Source organism: Silene latifolia, chromosome 10 (assembly GCF_048544455.1).
Source record: "Silene latifolia isolate original U9 population chromosome 10, ASM4854445v1, whole genome shotgun sequence".
In the NCBI taxonomy this organism is placed as follows: domain Eukaryota; kingdom Viridiplantae; phylum Streptophyta; class Magnoliopsida; order Caryophyllales; family Caryophyllaceae; genus Silene; species Silene latifolia.
Window position 1 is genome coordinate 136784707 of NC_133535.1, and position 18853 is coordinate 136803559.

The 18853-nt window shown below is 45.4% G+C and overlaps 1 protein-coding gene and 1 non-coding gene across 2 annotated transcripts; both read right to left on the bottom strand.

Annotated features, from left to right (window-relative positions):
- Positions 1-1140: 1140 nt before the first annotated feature.
- LOC141609220 (uncharacterized) lies at positions 1141-2545 on the bottom strand. The gene has a single exon (XM_074428365.1). The coding sequence runs from the start codon at positions 2321-2323 to the stop codon at positions 1223-1225; it is 1101 nt and encodes a 366-aa protein (XP_074284466.1). The 5' UTR covers positions 2324-2545; the 3' UTR covers positions 1141-1222.
- Positions 2546-16935: 14390 nt separating this feature from the next.
- Positions 16936-17008, bottom strand: TRNAR-ACG (transfer RNA arginine (anticodon ACG)). Its single transcript has one exon. It is a non-coding gene; the product is annotated as a tRNA-Arg (tRNA).
- Between the last annotated feature and the right edge of the window lie 1845 nt (positions 17009-18853).

Sequence of the window (18853 nt, forward strand, 5' to 3'; positions counted from 1 at the left end):
AGCCCTCGCCTGTTCATTGTTGCAGGAGAGGCCGAGAGGAACGATTAAGGCCAAGGGAGAATCCAACTCAAGACATCATTCAACAAGCCACGGGTGGTAACTATACATGCTCTGGAATTACACCCGGAACAGTATGATTTATCAAATCAATGATACCCTTTGTTTATGTCCTATTAACTAACTATTCTTAATTAGAGAAAACCAAGAAAAACCCTAGAATAATAAATTAGGAAAAATTGATTTTGAACAACAAATAAGAAATTAGGGGAAAACGATTATCCTGGAATGTGGTGTTGACAACGAGAGGCAGGCGGCGACGACGAGGAGATCTTGTGTCGGTGGGTTGGGGCGGCGGCTGTTGGGGTCGTACTGTTGTTGGATTTTGTTGTTTTGAAAAGGCATAAATGCCGTGTCCACCAAATACGGGCCGTGTCCAATTGTTCTGGACCGTGTCCGACACGCCGTGAATTAAAATAAAACCGACGACACGGTTTTTGAGGTGTCGGACACGTTTTGAGCCGTGTCCTAGGCGTGTCCGTGTCCGACATCGTGTCGGACACACGGAGGCCATAAAAGAGCCGTGTCTGTGCAACCTAGGTCTCATTACAAGATAAAGGAAGGTAACATACATGTGGAGATTGGAGAACGTATGTAATTACATTTAGACAAATTCTCATTATAGATGGGTCAAATATACACCCACTTTAAACATAAGACAGACAACAAGTTGTATGGTGGGGCCAAAAAATATCACCACGTTAAGCATATTTGAACCCTTTTTCACTATAGACGGATATATCCGTCTATAGTGAGACTAATTGTTACATTTAATACAAATTATAGTGTAGGACTATTTTATATTATAAAATGGTCTTTTATAGGAAAACTATTCATTTAAAATTAATACATGAGTTGTCTTTTATACAATCGAACTGATACAATACGTAAGGGTATCGATTACATAAAGGAAAAGTCCATCAATACACCTGATTTATTGTAATGCGTAGTCTTAAAATGAAGTACTCCTCTGTACCTTGATCCATTTCAATTATTTATTTATCTTTAACTAAAATAACTCTCATATAAAGAATAAAAACGCAAACAAATAATTGCGACAAAGAGAATAATATACCGTCACCCTTTATTTATTATAAACCTATTCAATTGGTAAAAATTGACATTAATTCATCACCAATAATACAAGATGATTATAATTAATTAATCAAACAGAAATAATCCTATTAGTAGTAATCTCAGTAGGATCAAAATCACCCAAATCTTCCTCCAATTTAATAATCTTAAGCAAACTCCCAGCTGCTAAAATTGCCTTAGGGTTCACGTCATGCATGGCTCTTACGTACAAACACTTACATGCACTACGTGCCTTCTCGTACAACTCCGACGACGTACTATTATTTTTCCTACAATTATTATCTTCACTCAACAAACAATGCCCTAATATTCTCAAACATGGTTGTAACAACTCCCATGCCAATGGTATCCTCCCTAATTTCTTCGTCGTAGTATTACTATTACTATTACTTTTATCGCCATTATTTGCTTTGCCGATATCTACTTGACCGGTCCAAATCTCAAAAAATTCGCAAAAGTCAATCTTTGACTCAACGGGCATGACCCAAATCTTCGAGTGAAACAACTCCAATGCCACCCCAACAATCCTAGCCCTCCTTGTGGACCGGACCGTGCCATGTGGTTCGAGACTAGGGGAAATGACGGCAATATTAAGGTCGGTAGAGTTATTAGCACGTGTGGGCGCGTTACTACTACTTTCATGGTAAATACTAGGGTTACATAGGTCAGGAATAGTGACCGACGTGGCTTGCCCGTCACGTGCGGTGGTCTCATGAGCATATAGGGCTAATAAAACGGCTTCGAACCCGGCTAGTGGTTTACGTTGGGTTATTCGTGTCAGGTACATGCCAGATATAAGCGGTATGAACCTTAGGACGACTAGCTGTAAGGAAGGGTCAGAGGATTGAAAGGTGTCATAGAGCCAACGACATAATTGGTTGTCTCCAGAGCCGGAAGTAGGGTGGCGAAGGAGGGTGGAGATTTGAGCGGAGACGTCAGGGGAGTTTAGGAGGAAGGCGGCGGAGAGGGAGGAGGAAATGGAGAGTGGTGTAGGGAGGATGGAGGATAGGGTTTCTATAGCTGCCTGAGTTTTGGTTGGTGATGATGTGATTGTTGAGGCGGTAGCGGTGGTGGGGCCGTGGGTGGATGAGGTGGTGGAGGTGGGAGAGGCTTGTTTAGGGGAGGTGGTAGGGGATGTGGCGTGGGAGGTATTTGAGGATGTTGTTGACATGTTTTTTTGTTGTTCTTGTTTGATTGTTTTTGAATGTTTTAATTTGTGTGTTGGAATATAGGCTGAGGGATTGTGAACGTTAAGATGGAATGGTGAGGGTGTTATTTGAGGAGATGAGATAATAGTGGAGGGAAATTAGGATCTCATCTTTTACTAATTATATCAATTAGTAAGAACTCTCATGCAAAATTAAAAGAATTTATATTTATATCAATATTAGGTTAAAATCCGTACCAAGTTAGATGGGTATATATTAGGCATTGTAAAAACAACTAGTTTAGATCCCGTGGAATACATGCACGGTATATAGAGTTTTTTATATTTATAAAATCTTGTATAAAATAGGTAACTCATAATTGTTCACATTTTTTTCGTTTTGACAAATAAAAGTTGGAACTGAAAATTAATCAAAAAAATTGAGTAATGAGTCGAAATGTATTTTAATGAAAATATTTTTATACAACAAAGTTTATGATTTCAATTTATAAATTTTTCTCAAATCTTTTTGTCATGAAACTAATAACAACGATTTAGAGTTTTTTTTATACGGATATAGGTTAATTATCTAATAATACCATCAATAAAAGATTTAGTAATTTATAATTTTATATTATTTTTATTAATATAATTTGATAAAAAGATTAACTTTAATGAAATAATAATAATTAAATAAAATGAAATGTAATCCACTTAATTATCATTAGTTTCCTTATTTGAAAAATAGGGAAGAGCAAAAGCCGCTAAATTTCTTAGCGGCTTTACCTAAAAACACGAAAAAAAATACAAGTGATGACGTAGACAGCATAAACCCAAATAATTTCAAACAAACACTAATTCCCTAATTATTTTGCTAATTAAAACCAATTAACCAAAAAATTCCAGAAAGAACTCTAGTCTTGATAATCTTGGGTAAGGAAGCCATGTTATAAAAGCGAGTAACTTAGTTTCCCCATTTTAATTACCGCTATTGTGCTCAATTAGTATAGGAGATAATTAGGAGTAGATTCATTGTTGTACAAATTTTACTTTTAGGTGTGTTTGAATTGAGAGATTTTGTATAAGAAAGGGAAAAGTAGGGTGAGTAGGGGATTTAAAATTTTTTGTTTAGATAACAAATAAGGGTAGAACGAAATGAAGGGGGGGAGATTTGGAGGGGTCTATTTTACCTCCTGCCCCCGTCGTTCTCTTCCCTCCTTCCCGCCGCTCCCCTCCCCTTCTCTGGCCCGCCTCCACTTTTACTATCCAAACACACTCTTAATGTCTTTTACTATTTTGGATGTACTGCCTTTAAATTATCCTCTTCGGTCCAAAATCAGACCGGATGAACCCGTGGACCGGATAACCACCAACCCTAAGACTGGGGACCGGACGAGAACCCTTTAGCTCCGTATTTTTACGGAATTGGACCTAACCGATACTACTTTACAAGGTAAATTGAATTTTATTTTAATATGTACCGGACCGGAGACCGTCACCATATTTTTTTTTTAAATCAGGTCATATGAGTTCACGCCATTAGAAATCCAATGGGGAACATAATTTCGACGAACAACCCTAAACAATTCAAGCAAGAGCGTAATATACCGATTGATTTGCTAGAGAACGAAATTTTCCCAAGATTACCAATCGAATCATTGTTTTTATGCCTTAAGGTGATGGTTGAGACCCAACTATTATATTTATTCTATTACGCCCTCTCACTCGAGTGCCCATTGGGCTCGAAGAGTGGTTGGTGCACATGCCCCCTCATACCATGTGGTGAATTTCCAATTCATGAGTTATTGGAGGCTAGCAGGATTTGAACCTGTGACCCCTCGGTCACTCTGGCTCTGATACCATGATAGATGAACCATATTGATGGGGCATATTCTGCACCCGTTGACCGAGTCAACATATTGAGCAAGGTCAAAGCCAAAAGACAGCAAGTCAACGTCTCGAACATGACCCTAACCGACGCGACTGTCGGCTGTCACTGGTCTCGGCTAGGCAACTAGCCAGCCGTGAGGCATATCCGCGTACTCACATCCAAGTCCCCTCGGCATGGAGTCAACCAGGCCAGCCGGCCTGCCATGGGTCTCCCGGCCGAGGGTAGAACAGTCTTTCCACCTGCTAGCCACTTGGCCACTTGGCCACTACGTGACAAAAGGTGAAAGTCTATAAATACTCCTCAATCCTCATTGAGAAAACGATCCACAATTCATCCTAAAACTCACTATTAATCTGGTATAAACTCCCTCATCTCTCTACAATATACTTTGCCAAGTAACACACAACTTAATCTCTTTAAGTTTACTGACTTGAGCGTCGGAGTGAGTACGCTCGGTACCAAGCCGAGCCCTCAGTTTGTTCATCTTAAACAGGAAAGAGCGAAAGGAAAAGACAAGCAAAGACATCATTCTACAAGCTTACGTGGTAACAAATCCTGCTCCGGAATTACACCCGGAACAATTGGCGCCGTCTGTGGGAATCATACTAAAAGCTGGTCACCTACCTTACAAAAAAAAAAAACCATTTAAAGAGCTAAGAGGATGTCAAAACAACAAGAAGTAATTGTGAGTGACGAAACCGCATACTACCAGGATGACACGTTCCCTAATTCTGAGATCGGGAAGTCTCCCACCGGCCGAGTGATTGAGCCGGTGAAGTACGGGATGCCAAGAGAGCCAGAAACACCGCTGCCCACCGGCCAAGTCACCGTCATGGGACATGTGGTCGATGCAGCCAAACTGAAGCTATTCCTGGACCTGGTGGGTGGTACGCCGGTCACCCCTGTCACGACGACGGTGACGGCAGCGCCTCCACAGATGACCAGGGCCCACAAAGTGACTCCGAACAACTTGACCAGAGTAATACAAGGAGATGGGCATACAAGGACGCCGGTAGAGCCCGTGGTGCCAATGGCAGACCAAAGTCCATCCCCCACTCGCGGGAGGACAGCGTCGCCGCGGCAACAACGAGGCCACCCCCGAAGAAATGAAGAAAGAAGTCCGACTCTCCAAAGTCGGACAACAAGAAGCCCTTCCCGCCACGGGGAGAGAAGCCGGACTAGGGTTGCGAGGAGCCGTTCGCCACGTGTCATTCGGCACGTGGTCAGACAGCCCCTCAGTGCCTACGTCCTCGAAGTCCCGGTGCCAACCAAACTGAAGCTGCCGTCCCTATCATACAAAGGGGATAGCGACCCAACCGACCATGCCGAGGCTTTCGAGTCATACATGTCGGTATGGGAGCAACCCGATGAGGTGTGGTGCCGAGTCTTCCCAACAACCCTCCACGGCATGGCTCAGAGTTGGTACAAGGGGCTACCTAATGGTTCGGTATACTGCTATGCCGACCTAAGAGACAACTTCATAGCCCAGTACGCCTGCAACAAGAGAAGGGCCGTGGAAACCTCGGATCTCCTGACTATCCGACAAGGGGAGGACGAGTCCCTCCGGAGCTACGTCAAGAGGTTCGATGCTAAGGTTCAGCAGATTCGTGAGCTGAACACCGAACTGGCGGCCTTTGCACTGATGAAATGCCTGCCGAAAGGCGAGTTAAAAAATGAGCTCATCAAGTGCGAGGACCTCAACCTCGACACCGCCAGAAAGATGGCCGATCGAGCCGTAAAGGTGGAGGACTATCACAAGACTTGGGTAGGCCACAGCGAAGCTGGGCACCCAGAGAGGAGGAGCCGCCCGGACAACGTAGATGAAGGACGCCGTGACATGAATAGGTCACGGCCGGAAAGATTTAACAGGAAACAGAACTCGGCGGGCGCCGGGGGGAGTTCGGGACCATACACCCAGAAGCGGTACAGCGGTCTCACCCCCCTGGTCAAATCACCGGCCGAGGTCTTTGCCCTAAGTAAGAATGAAGGGCAGAAGTGGGCCAGGCCCCCCAAGGCGAGGGGGGACGGCGACACTAACCAATTTTGCGACTACCACGGCCAAACCGGCCATAAGACCGACAACTGTCGGCATTTGAGGAACGCCATCGAGGAGCTAATCCGAAAAGGGGCCCTCAGCAAGTATGTAGCTGGAGGCCCGGAAACAAGCTCCGACGGGGCGAACAGAAAATCAGTATTCCAGAGGATGGGAGTGATCCAGGTTGTAACCGGAGGAAACGAGAACGGTGGGTCAGCTAATGGGCACAAACGGCACCTGAATGAGCTATACCAAGCCATCAACTTTGTGCCCAAAACAGCGATCCCCGCTTCCACCGTCCCCGATATGATCATCGGAAAGAAGGACTACGAAGGAGTCATCGCTCCGCACAGCGACCCGCTCGTAGTCCACTTAGACATAGCAAACCACTTGGTCAAAAGGTGCCTGATTGACACAGGCGCCTACTCAAACATCATGTTCAGGGAGTGCTTTCTCAATCTCGGTCCTCAAGATTGAAGACCCGAGCCCCCGCACCAACCTCGCTATACAGCTTCTTCTCGGGGCCGGCCTGATACCCCAGGGTCAATCGGATCGCCGGGTGATGTTTGGCCAAGCCGATGCGGCCAAGAATGTTTTATCCGAGTTCGTGGTCATTGATGGTTCGTCTGCCTACAATGTTCTCATAGGCCGAGTCACTTTGAGCGAGGCCGATGCAGTGATGTCCATCCGGGCCCTGACATTGATGTATGTCTCGGACCGGGGGGAAGCGCAAAAGCTCGTCTCAAAGGACGAAAGAGACGAAATTGTCAATATCCAAATATCTGCCAGAGGGTGCAACATGCAATCCCTCAAAGTGGCGAAAAAATCAGAGAAAGGGAAGAGCCCATCCTTACAACAGGAGGGTGATCCGATGAGCACCAACAACGTCGGCATGGTCGAAGGAGCCCATCGAGGAAGTGGAAATTGACCCGGGCGCATCGTAAATCGTCGGTGTCGGCCGGAGCCAAAATTCGAGCCGATCTCCTAGACCTGCGAGGAAGAACAAAGACGTCTTCGCGTACTCGGCCGCCGAGATGCCAGGCGTGAGCGGGAGGTGATCGTTCACAAGCCGAACGTACTCTCCACCGCTCGCCCTGTCAAGCAGAAGATGAGAAACTCCTCGGCCGAGAAGGATGAGGCCATCAAGGCCGAGGTAGACAAACTATTAGAGGCGGGCTTTATCATGCCTTGTACTTACCCTGAGTGGCTACCAAATGTTGTAATGGTAAAGAAGTCATCAGGGGGGTGGAGGATGTGTGTTGATTTTACAAATCTTAATAAAGCATGCCCCAAAGATTGCTATCCCTTGCCTCGAATAGATAGTTTAATTGACGCAACGGTAGGCTACACTATGCTGAGCCTGCTAGACGCCTTCTCAGGGTACCATCAGGTATTCATGGCCGAGGAAGACATGCCTAAGTGCGCATTCATCACCATACACGGCACATACATGTATAAAATGATGCCGTTCGGTTTGAAAAACGCTGGCGCAACTTACACTAGGCTGGTGGACAAAGTGTTTCAAGATCAAAAAGGGCGAAACATCGAGGCTTACGTCGACGATGCTATTGTAAAAAGCAAGTCTGACAGCGAGCACTTGGCCGACTTGAGCGAAACATTTTGTTCACTAAGGAAATATAAGATGAAGCTTAACCCAATGAAATGCAACTTCGGTGTCCGGGCCGGCAAGTTCCTCGGCGTGCTTGTCAGCGCCAGGGGAATTGATGCCAATCCAGAGAAAGTCCAAGCAATATTAGACCTACCGGAGCCGAGGAATCGAAAAGAGGTTATGATGCTGACCGGGAGGATGGCGGCTCTCGCCCGCTTCATCTCTCGGTCGGCCGACAAGAGCACCCCATTCTTTAAAGTGTTGAAGGGGAATAAAGACTTTTGCTGGGAGGAGGAACAGAGTGCGGCTTTCAAACAACTGAAAGCCCACCTACTAACTCTCCCGACTCTGTCCAGGCCGACGCTGGGGGAGACGCTATACCTATATTTAGTAGTTACCTCGGCCACGGTCAGTGCCGTAATCGTCACAGAAGAAAACAAGCAGCAACACCCAATCTACTTTATCAGCCATACACTGTTGCCCGCCGAAAGAAATTACCCACTTATTGAAAAAGCGGCCTTCGCCGTCGTCGTTGCCGCAAGGAAGTTAAAACCCTACTTCGACGCACATCCCGTGACGGTCTTAACCGACCAGCCATTGGAAAAAGCATTGGAAAAATTCGAAAAATCCGGCCGACTTATCAAATGGGCAGTGGAGCTATCCGGCTTCGGCATTCAGTACAAGCCGAGGCCTTCGATAAAGGAGCAGGCGCTTGCAGACTTCCTGGCCGAGTGCACTTATCAAGAAGAATCATATCCCGGTGTGTGGGAAGTATACACCGACGGGTCCTCCACGGCAAACAGCTCAGGAGCCGGCATCCTTATCACCAGCCCTAACGGGAAGAGTTTGAGTACGCCTTGAAGTTTACCTTCTCGGCCTCAAACAACGAATCCGAATATGAGGCGGTGATAACTGGAGTCGAGTTAGCTAGAGCTGCCAGGGCGGAGCATATTGTGTTGAAGACAGATTCACTCCTAGTGACCAATCAAATCAGAGGAGAGTATGAGGCTCGAGACGACGGGATGGTGAGATACCTGGAAAGGGTCAAAGCGACACTTTGCAAAATTGAAATCTTTCCAAATACAATGTGTCCCAAGTCCGAGAACAACCGAGCCGACGCTCTCTCAAAACTTGCCGTTCAAGCATCAAGAATGTCGGTCGAACCGTCTTGGTGGATATCGGAATGCTAAAAGCATCACCGAGACCGTCGGCATGGTGGGGCGACATCGGCCGAGACGACGTGGATGACTCCGATAATGAAATACAAACTAACAAAAGAGTTACCGGAGGACCGCAGTCTCTCTCAGAAGATAAAGAGGATCGCCGCAAGGTACTTGGTGTTCGAAGGAGAACTATACAGAAGGTCCGTGATAAGACCACTTTTGAAATGTGTCGGCCCAGCCGACGCGGAGCTCATACTGACAGAGATTCACGAAGGCATCTGTGGACATCACATGGGGGCAAGAACGCTAGCCCACAAAGCTCTCCGAGCCGGCTACTTCTGACCTACCATGCTTGAGGATTCCAGAGCTAAGACCAAGAAATGCAAGAATTGTCAGATGCATGCTCACCTTCCCGAGACTTGTAACCAGTACTTAGCCCCCTACCATTTGCACAGTGGGGGATGGATTTATTAGGGCCATTTCCAACGGCCTCCGGAGGAAGGAAGTACCTAATCGTCGCCATTGACTACTTCACCAAATGGGCCGAGGCTGTCGCAGTACCTGCCAAGACCACGACGACCGTAAGAAAGGTGATTTCGGAGAACATCATAACTCGTTTTGGGTTACCCCAAGTCATGGTATTTGACCACGGCCGAGAGTTTTGGAGTGACATGGTGATGAATTGGTTGGAGGAGCTCGGTATCAAATTTGCATACTCCTCCGTCTGCCACCCTCGGAGCAACGGATAGGCGGAGGCAGCCAATAAAACAATATTGAACGGGTTGAAAAAGAAGGTTGAAGATCTAAAGGGAAGGTGGGCTGATGAACTACCCGGCGTCCTGTGGTCCCTTAGAACCACGGAGAAAGAAGCAACGGGGTACAGTCCATTCCACCTTGTCTATGGGTCTGAGGCCGTCCTGCCAATTGAAGCAGCGGTGCCGACATTCAGAACGCAAACCTTTGGCCTAGTCGAAAATGAGGACGGCCTGAGAGCCTCCCTAGACCTGGTCAAAGAAAGTCGAGACACGGCACGGCTCAACTTGGCAGTATATCAAAACCGAATGAGAAGAGCATACAACCGTAGGGTCCACAAAAGAGACTTAAGAGTAGGAGATCTAGTCCTAAGAAAGTCGACCGCAACAAACAAAGGAAACATCCATGGTAAAATGACGGCCAACTGGGAAGGACCCTACAAAGTGGTTGAATAAATGAGGCCGGGGACATACCGGCTGACAGACATGGAGGGTGTTCCTCTAATGAGCCACTGGAACACGGACAACCTTAGGAAATATTTTGTATAAACGGCGGAGGTGTCCGAGACCGTTGTGGACACCCCAGCGCGTAATTATACCTTATGAAGAATGATCCAAATTTTTCCATCAAGACGCTTGTCCCCTTCGTAGTCGTACCAAGAAACACGCCGCGGCCAACGCCGGGCAGTCACGAGTAGACGCCACGGCCAAGGCCGGGCAGTCACTACAATGGCAGTTGATACTCGCGAAAGCGACCAACATGCTTAGTAGACGCCAACCGGTCAGTCACTACCAATGCAGTTGATACTCGCGAAAGCGACCAACATGCTTAGGAACGTATAAGTACAATTGAGAAACGCAAATCTGACCGCCTCGGCCAATCCGGGAGTGGCAGAGGAAGCGATCAATATGTCTACAGATACGAACGCTGTCGAGCCGTAACCTCGATTGCCTTGGCCAAAGCCGGGAGTGACGGGGACACAACGACCGATACGCTAACATGTTCACAACGGCGGTTGGGAAGCGCAAATCTGTTCGCTCCGGCTAAGATCGGGAGTGGAGGAGGAAGCGACCGACATGCCAACATGTTTAAAAACGTTTAAGTACAATTGAGATGCGCCTTCTAACTGCCTCGGCCAAGCCGAAAGTAAAAACGAAAAAGCACTCAATATGTTGAAACGTAAGAAGACAACTTAATGGTGGCAAAATAAACAAACTTTATTGAAAAATGTTTACAGGTGAAAGCACAACAAATTCGACGGCCGTCCCCATAGGGATATCCTAAACATAACCTACCAAAGTTTAACAAAAAAACAAAAGGTACAACAAAAGGTTACAGACATAAGACTTGAAAGCGCCAAAAGGATGGCAGGGAGGAAAGGCTCAATAGTTGGCCCCGAACAGTGAAGGCCGTCGAAGGGCGGGGTGAATCGGTGACGACCGCCCGTCTCCCTATGCTTGTTTCTCGCCCACCCGGCGCGAGAGCATCACCATCAGTGGGAGGCCCAGAAGCCGATTTGCCAGCTTCACCTGCCTTTGCCCTCTCAGCTTCCTCCCTGGCCGCCTTCACCTTAGCATCCCAGGCCGCCTTCTCCGCAGCCTCCTCAGCGGCCTTCGCCGCCTTTGTTTTCTCCGTCGCCTTTGCCTCCGCAGCAGCCGCCTTCTCATCAAGAAGCCGGTCAAAATCTTTCCACGGGAAGGAGCCTTCAGGAAGGAGCTCTTTAATTACCTCCCTGGTAGCATCTTCGGCCTGGTCCCGGTACTGGGCACACATGTTAGGGATGATGACGGTTTTAAGCGTCTCAATGTCCTTCTCCCTCTGGGCAAGGATAGCCTTTGTGTTCTTGTGCTCCTTCGCCTCAGCCGAATGAAGAGTCTTCCATATCTCCTTCTGCCCAACCACGGTGTTATAACCACCCTCAAATTTGTCCCGCTCCTCCCGCAGCTTAGCGGCATCAGCCAATGCAGCCTCAGCCTTGGCCCTCTCGGCTAGGACCGCCTTCTCAGCGTCCTCCCTAAGCTTTCGCTCAGCGAGGAAATCATTTTTGGCGGCCTGGAAGTCCTCTTTCGACCTCTCGGCCTCCTTCTTAGAGGCAGCAAGCTCGAGCCTAAGCCGTTCAAGCGCAGGGGCAGCTTCAGCCATGACCTTTTCTTGCTCCATAATATGAGCGCCGGCTAGTTCAGTCCACTTCGCCAGCTTCTTGGACCACCTTATGCCTTCCGCCCTAAGCTGGGCGGGGGAAGGCTTCAGGGATGAGGAGTCGACGACGGCATTTTTATCGCCCGTCTGCACAGGCCGCTTCTCCAATTGCCGTTTAGTGAGAGCGACAGCCGGCGGCGGCTGATCTACAAAAAACCCAGACAAAGCATCCATGTCAACATTCATTGACATGTCAGAGAGCCTGTCATCAGGAATGCCTAATGAACCTGCTAAATCCGAGCCATAGGTTAGATCCGTACCAGCCTTGGCCTTCTTGGTTGGAGGGCCTACGACCCCTTTTCTTTCCCTAGATCGGTAACGAAGAATGGCGAAAGGCGTTGCCTCTTTTCTCTTTTTTGAAGGAGGAGGACCCTCCGCAACGGTGACCTCCTCTTCAACATCAACGGCGAACACCTGCTCCTTTTGGGTTACGGGGATTGAAGGTTGAGCTGGAGCTGACGCCGTTGCCGCCGTAGATGTTGTCTTTGGTCTCCGGCGCGGCACGTTACAAGCAATCTGCGCTTGAGCCGCCGTCACATCCAGTGCCTTCAACTGCTACTCCATAAGTTCGTGAGGAGCCGGTCTGCGATCACGTGGCTCGGCCTTAGGATGCAGCTCAACAACTCTCCCGTTCTCGTCAAGTCCCAACCTCTTGAGGACGGAGACAGGCAGTTCCGGGCCAAATCGGTCTGCAAAAGAAACGAAGCAGGAGTTAAGCAAAAGAAATAAATCAAGGTTCAAATACAGAAACATAAAAAGCAAAGATGAGCCTCATACCGACCCCACTCACCCTGGCTGAGGGCCGGTATGAGGCCGACGTAGCAGAGCAGCTCATCCTGAAGAACGATCTGCGTCGGGGGCATCCATCCCTTCGGCGTGCCATGCTTCTCAGCCTCAAACAACCTCATTGCCCGGTTTTCGTCCTCATTAAGATAGACCCTGCTGGCGTCCATCTTAAGCTTACTCCGGGAGATATATTTGTCATGCTCCTCCTGATTCTCGCACCGCAAATTGACGCGGCTCTGAAAGGACCGGGGCAGCGAGTAGTCCTCCGGAACCTCAACGTATACCCACCGCCCCTTCTAGTCCTTGCAAGATGTCAACTTAGAAACGGTGACATAACCCGCCTCGGTCTGTATGCTATACCACCCCGGGCCACCTAGGGTAGTCTGGCGAAGATGGTGGAGCCGGCGGAATAGGTTCACCGTTGGGGCCTCCCCTTTAAATAGACACAACCATACAAAGCCAACAATCGTCCTGATGGCCAACGGATGCAGTTGGGCCACAGCGACATTCATGGCTTTAATTATGGCAGCAACGTATTCATTCAGAGGAAACCGGAGCCCATACTCCAGGTGTCTGATGTATATGCCAATACAACCCTCGGGAGGGCAACAGACGGCCTGACCCTCCTCAGGGATAACAATTTTATACCCCCTGCCGAAGGAGTAATGGTCTTCAAAAAGATCGAACCGGAGCGACTAGCGAACTTATTCGTCCGTGCACGATCGGGGCGATCGAGCGAGCATCACCGTGCCACGAAAGAAGCGGCCTCTTTACGACAGAAGGGGTCGCCTCATCATTGTCATCATCAAAACCCTCCAAAAATTGAGGATCAATTTCAGGAGAAGGCGACTTGGGACCCCCAAACCCTATCGGGGTGACAACCAAAGGCCTCCTCTTCATCGGGATGCGACGTTCGCCCCGGCGCAGAGGTATTGGGTTGAGCATCCGCAGAAGACATAGTGACAACAAAAACTTAACAATTAAAAAGTTGGAAAAATTTGTTTGTTTACCTTGGAAAAAGTGCTACGCCGAGTAACGCTTTGAAGACTAGAGAGAAATTCCTTCGAAAAACTAAGAGAGGGAAAATTTTTTGAGAAAATGAAGTTTGATGGCCAAAAAACGGGGCACACTGCTCTATTTATAGAGCAAAGCCCATGAAACGGACCAATCAGGGCAAAGCCCATGAAACGTCAACCAATCAATGCCAAGCCACGTGTCAAGCATGCAGCCACGGAATGTCAATCGACATACGATTTACCAAACTTCTTCGACACGCTCCTTGGTATCTGCTTGCTAACGGCCACCCAACAACAAAGCAAAGACAAGACGGCGGGGCAATCAAAAGTACAAACGGCACTCTCAACCTTGGTCTCGGCCAGCGCCATTTTCTTTTCCACATAGGATGTCCATTACACATCCATGTGGAGGGGGGATATGGTACGGCCTGAACAGAACCAAGCCGAGGAAGAAGAAGCCGGAGAAGAAGTTCAACTTGCGCAGAATACGCTCAACACTCATCGAAGGTCCATACCACGGCATAGACTACGCTGGGGGCAAATTGATGGGGCATATTCTGCACCCGCTGACCGAGTCAACATATTGAGCAAGGTCAAAGCCAAAAGACAAAGAAGTCAACGTCTCGATGACCCTAACCGACGCACTGTCGGCTGTCATTACTGGTCTCGGCTAGGCAACTAGCCAGCCGGGAGGCATATCCGCGTATTCACATCCAAGTCCCCTCGGCATGGAGTCAACCAGGCCAGCCCGGCCGCCATGGTTCCCCGTGAGGGTAGAACGATCTTTCCACCGCTAGCCACTTGGCCACTTGGCCACTACGTGACAAAAGGTGAAAGTCTATAAATACTCCTCAATCCTCATTGAGAAAACGATCCACAATTCATCCTAAAACTCACTATTAATCTGGTATAAACTCCCTCATCTCTCTACAATATACTTTGCCAAGTAACACACAACTTAATCTCTTTAAGTTTACTGACTTGAGCGTCGGAGTGAGTACGCTCGGTACCAAGCCGAGCCCTCAATTTGTTCATCTTAAACAGGAAAGAGCGAAAGGAAAAGACAAGCAAAGACATCATTCTACAAGCTTACGTGGTCACAAATCCTGCTCCGGAATTACACCCGGAATAATATTTATTCTATTACGCCCTCTCACTCGAGTGCCCATTGGGCTCGAAGAGTGGTTGGTGCACATGCCCCCTCATACCATGTGGTGAATTTCCAATTCATGAGTTATTGGAGGCTAGCAGGATTTGAACTTGTGACCCCTCGGTCACTCTGGCTCTGATACCATGATAGATGAACCATCTCAACCAAAACCTTAAGGTGATGGTTGAGCCCCAACTATTATATTTATTCTATTAGTTTCTTTAACCCGGCTACTCGAGTATGTAGAGAAGTTATCTGTCCAAAAGCGATTGATCTATTCAATTATCCATTCTTATGGGCGTTTGGATACTCGACAACGAATGATGAGTACAAACTTCTAGTTGTAGATGGAATAAGAGGTGATAATGTACGCAAGGCACATGTTTACACATTGCGGAGTACTAGTAACGATAATGATCATAATTGGAAAGAGTCGAGTTTCAATCTTGGTCCTTGTTGTTGGCCCTCTCGAACTCTAGGAAATATTATTAATGAAAAGGCGCATTGGATTGTATCAAGGAAACAAACATATGGACGTGATTTTTGTATTCTCGCTTTCGATTTAACCAATGAAACATTCAATGAGGTATCGTTTCCTCAGGACATTGTAGCGACCGTGCTCATAGATGATAATATATATTGTGACATCTTTATTGCTGGTATAGAGAAAAATTTGAGTGTTTGTTGTCAACGACGAAAAGAATATGATCTTTATGTAGAGGTATGGATGATAAAGAAATATGGGGTTAGTGAATCGTGGAGTAGAATATACAATTTTGATGTTGGTCGAACACCATTATGGGAGATGTTGATGCATTCTAACTTGTCCATGAGTACGAGAAAAGAAGGGAGATCGTTCTTCCTTTTTTCAAATTTTGGAGATTTGCTCGTAGCGAGACAAACACGAAATATTGAAGTGTTCGGTACTAAGAACCCGGTCAGGTCGATTAGAAGGCATGTCGATAGCCTCGTTTCGCCATTCTTATTGTAGCACAATTGAGTACAGAAATTCATATGTATTAGCTTAGCCTTAGGTATATAGGGACTTAAGCTTTTACAGCAAATTGAAGTATCACATATAAGTGTTCACATTGAAAAAAGAGGTTTACTAATTCATAAGTGAAAGATTTATACCACCAATTACCCAATTAATTTTTTTTTTTGATAAGGTAAAGAAACTAGGTTGATAATAAATCAACCTATACCATCCTCACGGATGAGAACGGTAAACGGAATTCAAAGAACTTCCATTTACCAAGAAGAAACCACAACATAAAGGATACAAAGAAGGAGACTCTCATCGAGAAAGTACGACACTCTTAAAAACCCAAAAGAAGAAATAACAAAAAAATCAGATTGATCATATAGATCGAGAAAAAAGGGCTTTGTTCCAAACAAAAGTCAACAGATGTGCAACACTTGCATAGTTGCATCGTCTAGACAAAGAAATCCAACAAAATGACTCAATTAGCTGAAGCTTCCTTGTACAACTATCAATCAAGAGGATAATAAGTATGTGGAGGGGTATTCTACTGGTATCTTGACCAGTTTTTCATTCTCAAACTGGACTCCACAAAAGATAAACACAGAAAACACATAAAAAATAATCTGACCGAAATTAACCAACGAGACAGTAAGGGGAACAAAGAAACCCCAAAAAATTCAGATCTGGTTGTAAATCCAAAAAGATTAGAAATTTCAATAAACTATTCCTCTTCGCATTAAAAATGCCACAACTACAAGTCTACAATGACAGCTATTGATCGTTCATTCATTCACTCACTACGCCACATAGAACTCATCCAAGCTTCGCCTGTACCGCCTTAGAGCAAGTTCCGATGATGCAGTTAGCTACTACCCCAATCAAGTTTCATACATTTTTCGCTGTTTAGTTACTCGATAAGCACGTTATAAACGCAAACACTAGGCTAGGAGTTTGTTACAGAATGGAAAGGACGAGGCGTTGAAGAAAGAAGATGGATGCATATAATAAGAAGAAAAAAGGGAAGACGAAATTTAAAAAACAAAATGAAACGACTCTGTTGGGGATCGAACCCAGAGTCTCTGGTTTCGTAGACCAGCGTCTTATCCATTGGGCCACAGAGTCAATTTTGCTTCATGCATCTCGTCGAAAGATTTTAGCTAATAACATTGAGTAGTATTTGAACCTTGGATCCTCAGTCTAGGCAAATCACATTTAATCTTCACTTGACAAAATTTAAATATATAAAAAAAATAAAAAAAAATATAAAGACTTTACTGGTATTGTATAAAACAATTTTTACAATAAATTATTCTAAATTTAAACATCAAAAATATAAATATTCGTCACCAAAATATGTAGTTAATAAGAGGAATTGTTGACACTTTGTTCAAATAAAATGTAGAGTGATTTTAAGCTTATTCGTTAAAGTTAAGGGTGGTCATTTTGAGCCACTTAGGGAGTGTCATTTCGCATAAGGTTTATATTTCGGTTTGTGATTACTTTAAATAAGGCTTGATAATTTATTATTTATTTTAATGATGATAACACCAAGTATGATTTTAAATTAGTTTTTTTAAGTGATGGCTCAATCGCCTCAATTGGAGTGTGACACCCTTAAATTTAGCGATAACTAACCACGTAAAATCTACAGAAAAACTGACAGGATATGTTTGTAATTGGTTCAACTAGACAAAACCTGTAATTTTTAAAATTTTCCTAAACCATTCACAAACATCTCCAGCTTAAGGGTGCCAAAACCTGCAAGAGCTAATAAACTTATTTACATAACCACGCTAAAGACACGGGAATATAATGATACAACCCAAAATAGAAGAGGGAGACATAAGTCCCTTTAAAATATATACAAAACCAAAAGTTAAAGGTTTCTACAAAATAAAAACCAAACTAAGTCCAAGGTTCTCTTGCTCACTAGCTCGTCCGTGAACCCCAACTAAGCATCATCAACCTGTCAATCGCATTTTATACAAACACGAAAGCCACAATTCAGTGGGGAGTAACTTCGAGTCCTCCCAGCCACGAAACGTCATATTTAATGTAACATGTAATGAAACATGTAAACAACATGATAAGTAATTCAATTATCAAGTATTCTAACATGTGAGTACTAAACTGACCAATTTAAACTATCATGTGAATCATATAACAAGTAGTAATCCAAACTTTATCAACTGTAACCGGCTTACATCTCACCTATTACAATTCATAAAGTCACCATACAAGAAAGGGCAATATATCAAAGACAGGCATAAGTTCTTAGCACGGTCAATAGTCACTCTGTAAATCGAGTCTATACCACGAGGTAGGGAAGGTAATCGAACCGGTTGTTGGGGTTGGTGTCCTTAACAGTTAGTGCAAGGACTTATAAACCTCTAAAAGGATCAAAGGGCATACTTTTGGTATTATTATCAGTTGATCCACGTTTATCAATAACGGTTGGCTTGCTAGATAAGTTTGACGTTATTGTCATACAGATGGCGGTGATCAACTGGTCCCTAAAAGTCACACCTATAGGATACGTTTGAGAGACGTGACGGTATGAAAATACAATCATGTAGATGCCAAATCGACTAACCAGGTTAGTCCGTTATTTGACTAGAAATTAGTCAAAATGTGATGTTGAGATATTATATTTAATACGGATTAAATATCATGGGCTAAGGCGAATTAACCAGTTAATTCGTAAAATTAAATATAAGCGATTTATATTTAATTAATGTATATTGAATAAATTATACAATATCGTCTTTGTCGGACATGTATTAATACTTCAACTAACCCGTGTTATTAGTTGATGTTCTAATAGCCGATAACCGATGACGATAAGTAAAAACCGCGTCATATACACTTAGCGAGTTTTGGACCGGACCGCGAGCTTAAGTGAAGAGGAAATTAAAAAGCCCGCGAGCTCTCCTCTCACTCGGTTTGGCCGAGCCTCACATAGACAAA

Coding starts and splice junctions, on each gene's coding strand:
- LOC141609220 (XM_074428365.1), bottom strand. CDS start 2,323: ATGTCAACAACATCCTCAAATACCTCCCACGCCACATCCCCTACCACC.